We start from the raw sequence: 8,778 nt of genomic DNA, 5'->3' as shown, positions 1-8,778 counted from the left end.
AAGTTGTTTGTTACTTTTTTATATCCCACCAAAGTAACATGATAAAAAAAAATTTTAAATGGCTGAAATATTGATAGATTCATAGATGTTAGGGTCAGAAGGAACCTCAGTAGGTTATCAAGTCCGACCCCATGCCCTGGGCAGGGGTCAGAGGACTCCAGCTAGGTGCTTGTCCAGTCTCCTCTTGAAGACCCCCAAGGTAGGGGAGAGCACCACTTCCCTTGGAAGCCCATTCCAGATTCTGGCAAGCCTTACTATGAAGAAGTTCTTTCTAATGTCCAACCTAAATCTGCTCTCCATCCATTTGTGGCCATTGTTTCTAGTTACTACAGGGGGTGCCCTAGTAATTAGAGCATCTCCCTGCTGCCCTCCCCTGATGAATTTATAGGCAGCCACAAGATCACCTCTCAGCCTTCTCTTGTGAAGGCTGAAGAAATCTAGGTCCCTCAGTCTCTCCGCATAGGGCCTTGCTTGCAGGCCTCTGGCCATACAAGTAGCCCTCCTCTGGACCCTCTCAAGATTCTCCAAATCCCTCTTGAGGTGGAGCGCCCAAAACCTGGATGCAGTACTCCAACTGTGGCCTGACCAGTGCCGTATAGAGGGGAAGCATCACCTCCCTGGACATGTTCATCATACATCTGCTAATGCATGATAAAATGTAGCTAGCCTTGTTGATCGCTTCGTCACATTGATGACTCATGTTCATCTTAGAATCAACCAAGATCCCTTTCCGCTGCTGTGCTGCTGAGAAGGTCATTCCCCAGCCTGTAAGTGTGTTGGTGGTTCTTTTTGCCCAGATGCAGCACTTTGTACTTGTCTTTGTTGAACTGCATCCTATTTTGTTCTGCCCATTTTTCCAACCTGTCCAGATCCTCCTGGATCCGTTCCCTATCCTCTGATTTGTTAACTTTGTCCCATAATTTGGTATCATCTGCAAACTTGGACAGGGTGCTCTCTATGCCCTCGTCCAAGTCACTGATGAAGACATTGAATAGCACCGGTCCAAGGACCGAGCCTTGTGGGACTCCACTGCCCTCATGTTTCCAGGTCAATACTGACCCATCCAGCACCACTCTCTGGGTGCGACCCCTAAGCCAATTTGCCACCCACCTGACCGGGTAATCATCTACATCACAGCCTGTCAGTTTCTTTATGAGAATGGAATCCGATACCGTATCAAAGGCCTTCTTAAAGTCTAGGTAGACGACATCTACCTCGACTCCTGTGTCTAAGCATTTTGTGACCTGGTCATAAAAAGAAACAAGGTTAGTCAGGCAGGATCTACCTGCAATGAACCTGTGCTGATTTCCTTTCAGCATTATTTCCCCTGCTGGGCTCCCACAAATGTGATCCTTAATAAATATTATTCACTTGTTATTTCTCTCTTAACCACTTAACATAGTTACAAACAATAACAGTAATGAAAAATCTTGTAGAAATTGTTTGCTTGTTTTTAATTAAATGCTTAGCAATGACTTGTACAATGATGGCACCAGTTTCAGTGTTAAAATCAGTCAGCAAAAGACTTTATCAAAACAGTGATAGCTGGAGCACACTGAGGGACATCTTTACATTTTTTTCAAAAGAAATTTTAAAGTAACTCAGGGTGCAGCTACGTAAAAGAAGCAGGATTAGAAATTTGATATTTTTTTATTGTCTAAAAAGAGCGACTGTCTTGAAAATCATATGTAATAAGTTCCTGTGAGTTTCAGTAAATTAACTTTTTAATATATTTGTTTATTATAACTTAAAAAAGCAGTCCCTAGTTAGATAATTTAAAGTTCCTTTTTAATACACAGAGTTGTCAGAAGAAACTAAAAATGATACCTTCTCTTCCTTCTTCTAAATGACTTTGGTACCTGTGTGGCTTTTGCACAAGGTTTAATTCATAATAGAATTTGGCTCAGAATAGGTACTGTGTGCGCATTTGATTTGGGAGACATGTATGTGTGTAAGAGAAAAAAATATTTGAGTGTTACAGAACTGGTTTCAGTTTGTATTCCTTGCATTTTATATTCAAGCCTCTTAAAAGGAAAATGGACTTAATAGCAGAGATTTGCCTGGCTTTGATTCCTGTGGTTGTAGTCCAAAGCATAACTGAGTCTAAGTTTGCTAAAAGGTTTACAAATTTTGTCTGATATTTTTCTTTGTGATGAAGACTGGGTGAAACCTTCTTGGAGGTATTATGCAGGTCACTTATAATATTCCTATTGGTGAAAATCTATAATTTATAAGAAAGTACAAGAAAAATTATCAAAAATTTGTTCGTAAAGATCATTTGACTTTTTATACCACTATGTATATTTCTGCACACTACAGGTATACATACTCATGTAACCCCAAGATGTCTAAAAGCTAGGCATGCAGCTGATCAGTCCTTGGGCTGGCAGACAGTCTGCTGACTGCCGGACCCGGCCACAGGACAGCTTGCAGTCTTGAACCAGTCCAGGGACAGGTGGAGTCCAAAACAGAGCTGCCACCTCCTGCCTGATCTATAAGGGAGGCTGGGGGCAGTTCTGCAGGCATTTTGTCCTGTCCCAAAATTCGTGCCTGTTGCCAGGCATGTCTGTCATAGCAGGAGGTGCAGTGTTTGGGATGGGGCATAAAATTGCTCTGATCCTAATTGCACTATTGTTTTAATGTTTGCCAGGGATGTATAATATAAAAAGGCAAAAAAACCCAAACCCAACAAAGCCAAACCAAACCTCATGTGCTCTCTAAAGTCTTTCTTTGATACCAAAGGCAAGCATAGCACTTGGTAGATAGAGAGAAGTAGTTAGCCATGTTAGTCTGAAGTTGGGCAAAAGGTAGGATAGGTTTGCACCTTGTAGACTGAATCAGAGAGGTATTACAGAATAAACTGTCGTAAAAAGAGAGTTTACTTCATCAGGTGCTGTGAAAGGATGCCGTATCTGATGAAGTAAGCCCTCTGCTTATGAAAGCTTATTCTGTACATCTAATTTAGTTACTTTATGGGTGACCATTGGCCTTTTTTCCCTTTCCATTTTTTTCCTTTTTTTCTATGGACTATTTTGAGTCCTTTTTTGACTGTGAATATAAATACTGAAGACAATGTGTTGATTATATTGGGAAATAATCTATGTGTTGTTAAAACTATTGGGGAGAGGGGAACTAGTTTCAAATCGATTTCTGAGAGGTATAGTTTTTGGTGTCAAGAACTGTGTGGCTTGGGTCATTTCTGAATGCTAAAGACAGTAGGAGGTATCCAACAAAACTGTTTCTAGCTAATATACTGAATACATTATTTAATGTCTTAGTTTCTGATCCATCCTACACAGTTTTGAAAAGAAGAGGCTTTTAAGCCACAATACTATGTAGTTAATATTGTTATTGTTTTTTATGGGTTTTTCCGATTGAATTACTCATGAGATGCATATTATGATTGGTCCCCCATGATTAATTAGGTGCCCAAGCTTAATTATAAAATAAGTGATAAACTAGTAGTAAAAGAGAAGTTAAAATTGCTAGAAAATATATTTAATATTGATGCCTTTGTCTTTTTCTTTTTAATATAGCTAAACATGAATTCAGCTCCAACCTTCATTAACTTTCCAGCTAAAGGGAAACCTAAAAGAGGGGACACATATGAGCTTCAGGTGCGAGGTTTTGCAGCTGAGCAGCTTGCTCGCTGGGTCGCTGATAGGACTGATGTCAATGTAAGTACAGATATATTTTTGCTTCCTTACGCTGAGGTAATTCTAGCTGTGGAAAGTCTGTTTCTCAGATATATAGTGTGGCTAAGAAAATCTTTTCTACTTGGTTACTGTAAATGTGTCCTGTGCCCAACTGTCTCTAGCTAATTTTGTAAATTGAATAGCTTCCAAATGCAAGTAATTATTACTCTGGGGTTTTTCCATGCTATAATATTTTACTTAAATATTCTGGCATTTTTTTAATGTCCTATATCCAGAAAGATACCAGATCGCTTTACAAACTGATATAGATTCACTTACCACTTGGAAGTGCCCAGTTCTATGGAGATGAACCAGTTTGGGAATGATCACAGTTAGGATATTGCAATGCTATGAACGTATTTTTGTTCTGTAGGATTCCTTGTAACAACAGAAGTGAGGGGGATGCTCTGCTGTCTTTAAAAAAGTTAATAACACGGTTTATTTTGCATGCTTGCATTATTTCTGCTTTTTGATACACTCTTTGCTCACTAAAATTTTTAATTTGAGTGGCTTTTCACTTTTTGTATAGATTCGAGTGATGAGACCACCGAACTATGCTGGTCCTCTTATGTTGGGTCTTTTGCTGGCTGTCATTGGTGGCCTTGTGTATTTACGGAGGAGCAACCTGGATTTTCTGTATAACAAAACTGGCTGGGCCTTTGCTGCTTTGGTAGGTAAATTAACTTTTTTGTTAAATTGTTGTCTGTTTCATGTTGATCTAGACTGAACTTAAAAGATCAGGAAGTATTGCATTTTCTGTCACCTTTCTCATGAGAAACTATTTACTAATAAAATTATAGTATGTCTCTTTAAGATGGGTTTATGATTATGAATTGTATTTTCTCACTTCAAGGGAAGCTGAAATGGGGAATTAAGGACAGAATTTTTAAACAAGGACAGAACATATTCCCCATGCTTACAGACACACAATCTTAAGTGAGAATATTATTAAAGATGGGGGGGTGGAGTTGGGTTTGCTTTGCTTTGTTTTTTAACCCAGTCTCTAGTTCAAATCTGTTTTGTTTTGGGGGTTTATTTTTGCACGTCCATTTCAGTAAAACTTATTTTTCAGAATATTAATGTAGACTAGACTCCAAATGTTTAGGATGTGGCTTCTGGAATTTATAGCAGCTTCAAGTCCTTGCCCCTAAAGCCAGACGAAAAAAAGAAGTCCTTGGTACTGCCTCTGGATAGATACAAGAAAAAATGCCAAGTAACTTTGACTAGCAACATTTGAAATTATTCAAGATATGTCTTGAAACATAAAGTTTGTTTGGCCATGTGGTGATAACATGCAGAATCTCAAAGGAATCTTTTGTTCCTGTACAGTTTTGTGTACCATCTTCCCTTCTCTTGGATACTTCTTGATACCCAGCTTGATGGTATAATGGTTTAATTAGTCTGGCAAATCCTATGTTCCCTGAAACACAGTTTATATGTTTGCAAAAAAGAGGATATCTTGGATAGATCATAGCACACGGTAAATAAGTCTCATGATCTTTGTGTTAAATTCAGAAATTCTGGGACCAGGTATTCATTTTAACACATACTGATATAGTATTGATACTATGTCAACATTGTATGTGAAAAACCATTTATGCCATGGACTTTTAGACTCAAGTGCAGTGATTTTTGAAAAATGTAACTTCTAAAACACTTGTGAGTAGGGAAGTACATCACGTTTGTTAGAGTGAAATGCAAGGTTCATTTAGTTTTCCTTGGTTATCTGATGGTACTACTTGATTCCAAGATGTTTAATTCTGCTTCTGTTTCTGATGTTCTGCCATTGACAATAGATGTTGTGTATGGGGAGATGAAATACAGAGGAAAAAGATGGGTAGGGAGAATCAAAATATCCATGGCTTGCTCTGTTCTTCCTTTCCAGTGCTTTGTACTAGCAATGACATCAGGTCAGATGTGGAACCACATCAGAGGGCCACCATATGCTCATAAGAATCCCCATACTGGACAAGTGGTAAGGCTTAGACCTCTTGGTGGGAATCCAGTGAAAAGGGTCAGATTAAAAAGCAACATTCAGGATGCATGTTCTGTTCCTTATGTCAGACTTCCTGGGTCACTGGGACTATCGATACTGTAAGAACAGCTGGCCCTACTCTACTATAGTCAGTCAGTAAGGCAAATGAAGAAGTTGAATTGACTGGCTCAGAAGGCAGCTTGCCCTGTGCCAGAAGCATGTTGTCATGAAGGAAAGGCTTTGCAGGTGTGATGTATGAACAGAAATATCTTTGGGGCTCCATCAAGGATACAGAGGACTCCCTACTTGGTTCTACCATCCTTTTGGGTAAGAGGGGGGAGGAACCATGAATAATCATAATGCATACATGCATACATTATGGTTAATGTTGTGATGTTATTACATGTGAGCACAGTTAGAATTTGCAAACCAGACGTGCTGTAAAGATGAAAATTGGTACTTGTCTATGGGCACGTCTACACATCACTCTATGGTGATGTAGCAGCGCACTACAGCGAGATGGCAATTATACATGTCTACATGTGATCACCAGCTACTTAGCTATAGCAGCAAAATTTAACCACGTGCTGCGTGCATCATGCAGTAATCGCCTTACTGCGCTATAGCAACATCACCTTACAGCGTCTTGTAGACGTGACCTATTACATCCAAAAGACATAATGTTTTGAAAATTTTGTTCCAACTCCCACAGAAGTAGTGGCATTAATCCTATAGAAAGGGAAAAGGTTACTTAACATCTGATTTCTTCCAGTGTGTGCTCTCTTTTTGTTGCATATAAATGAGAAAATAGCTAGAAGCTCCCCTTTGTCACCCCCCACCCCCACACACGATTAGAAGTGTAGTAGCTAGTCTCACTATGAATGAGCATTCTTCCTTGCCAAATGGTAAGTGCAGCTTTAATGCAACTTACTCCAGTTGACAAAACCACTCTGCCTGGTGACTGAGTTCTGTGCAGTACCAAATATTAAAAAGGCATTGGTTTAGACCGCCATATCTGGGAGTAGGGAATACCAGATTCAGAAGGATCTCTCTAACATGCATGGTTTGGCATCCTCTTAACATGTAGGGCATTTGAAACTTTGTTTTTCTATCAAAAGTTGAGAGGATACAATTACAGTATACAGCAGTAGGTTTGGGTGAGTCAGGAATGCTGCTTTGGTTTCTTCTTAACTTTCTCTTAAGAGGAAAGGCAACATGTACAATGTAAGTTCCAAGGGCAGTGTTATTTTAGCAGATACGCACTATTTTAGGTCTACAACTGTGCTTTTTGCGTGGGCCTTTCACCTTTCTTTTTTTTTTTTTGGTTGTAGTTTGTTTTAGTATAACCACCTTTATTTCTTCCATAACATTTTTATTCCATATCTCATTTGCCCATGAACTGCTCTATTCTATCACCACTTCATTTGCAGGCAGTTGTCCAGGCAAGGAGAGAAGTGATGGAAGTTTTGAATTGAAACAACTTTTGCTGCTCTTAGGTGCTCTGATTTTCAGAGTTTAATCACCATTAAAAACTTGTTAAAATTGCCTTGTTGTCCTCCTCCATACATGTAGCTAACTGCTGTGTAATAGATGCAAGATGCACCTGAAGTCTAGCCCATTTGTACTGGGGTCATGCCATACCTTGAGGTGATTAGGCCCTAGGTATTAGCACTTCAAATGAATGCTGCTTCACCAATCTTTCAGTTAGCCTCTGAGAAAGCTGTGAAAATTTCAGTGAAGAACCAAGGTCTAATGAAGAGACAGAAACACATGATGCCAGATGACATGTTCCTCTCTTATTTTTGGTGCAGTGTAAAATATTCCTGAGCTGTCTTTTAAAAACATTGGTGTGCTTGAGCCTAATGGCTATAACCTCACATCTGCAAAGCTGTGCAAAGTCCATAGGTGACCAAGCAAGAGTAGAATTTTAACTTCCAGGTAGCTTGAGCTCTTTGGTAACTTATTTGGTCAGCATACTTCTTGTTTTAAACATTAGTTTAAAATATTAGTCATAACTGAGCCACGTTGTTGAGTGAGAATTATTTTCATTTGTAACATTTTTATCAGAAGAATTTTCTGTGTTTTTGTAATTGCTGTTTATTATCTCATTCTCAAGGGCACACAGAGCAAATGTATTTTTTCAGCATAATAACTACAAATCCTTTGTTTTGTCTTTTAAAGCTTTAATCTTTCAGATTTTGTTTTAACTTCTCTATGGTAACTCTTTCCTTTCCCTCTTTTATCATGGGAAGATCTTATATTCTGGAGTCTGTTGTGTAGGCTCTGTGATGGCTTAGGGAAAACTCCCTCAGTACAGGAGCAACATAGATAGCATGTATGTAGTGATGTATACGTTCCAGCTCATTGCTTATAGTCTTTAGCATACAGGGTGGGAAGTGGATCCTGTGTGGGAGGAAGCGGGGCATATTCACAGTGTTCTGCAGTACAGGGAATCTGGGCTCTAAGAATACTTCTGTAATTTAAAACAGCACCTTGGGCTGTTCTCTACATGCTTGGGAATGGTTTTGGCCCTGCAGCTGCCTGAAATCTTGGTGGCGTGACAGTGATATAAAACAACCTGGCCCCACTCTTCCTTCCTGCCTCTCCCGTTCTGCATGTCCTGAGAGACTCAACAAAGAATCTAACTCCCAAGTTGTATAAATGCTACTAATTATTTGAAATCTGCTCCAGTTTCTTTCTTAAAATAATTTAATTTTGTCTTTTACAGAACTATATCCATGGAAGCAGCCAAGCCCAATTTGTGGCTGAAACACACATTGTTCTACTGTTTAGTATCCTTCATAGTAAAAATATACACTTTTGGTGACAGTTAATTTTTCTGCCGAGCCTCTGCCTCTGTCTATGCCTTTGCTACCCTACAAAAGTAGTTTATCAAGATTCCTACCTGTCACGTAGCCCTGCTGCTAATGACCAGACTCTGGCAGCCCTTAAACACGCTAACAACCAAGTCATTTGTATGCTTACTATCTTTCTGTCAGTACAACAGGAGAAATTGATTATTGCCATTTTTCTTCTTTCTCCTTGAGCTTGATACAGTCTTACAACTGTGAATCACCACACCTTTGTGGTGTCTGTCAGGTCTGAGTC

At 39.3% G+C, this 8,778-nt stretch overlaps 1 protein-coding gene across 2 annotated transcripts in view; it reads left to right on the top strand.

Annotated features, from left to right (window-relative positions):
• The window catches only part of MAGT1 (magnesium transporter 1), a 19,998-nt gene that overhangs the window by 4,535 nt on the left and 6,685 nt on the right, over window positions 1-8,778 (top strand). Inside the window, exons 4-7 of one of the 2 annotated variants that reach the window (XM_006029361.3) lie at window positions 3,537-3,677; window positions 4,225-4,365; window positions 5,581-5,670; window positions 8,399-8,462. In XM_006029361.3, coding sequence (XP_006029423.1) covers window positions 3,537-3,677; window positions 4,225-4,365; window positions 5,581-5,670; window positions 8,399-8,462 — 436 coding nt within the window. The remainder of the gene's footprint in view (window positions 1-3,536; window positions 3,678-4,224; window positions 4,366-5,580; window positions 5,671-8,398; window positions 8,463-8,778) is intronic. The other variant, XM_025210832.1, reaches the window with a different exon arrangement.

The sequence above is a fragment of the Alligator sinensis genome, unplaced genomic scaffold, assembly GCF_000455745.1.
Source record: "Alligator sinensis unplaced genomic scaffold, ASM45574v1 scaffold521_1, whole genome shotgun sequence".
Classification (NCBI taxonomy): Eukaryota; Metazoa; Chordata; order Crocodylia; family Alligatoridae; genus Alligator; species Alligator sinensis.
The sequence above is the reverse complement of the archived record's forward strand: the minus strand, read 5'-3'. Positions and strand labels throughout refer to the sequence as shown.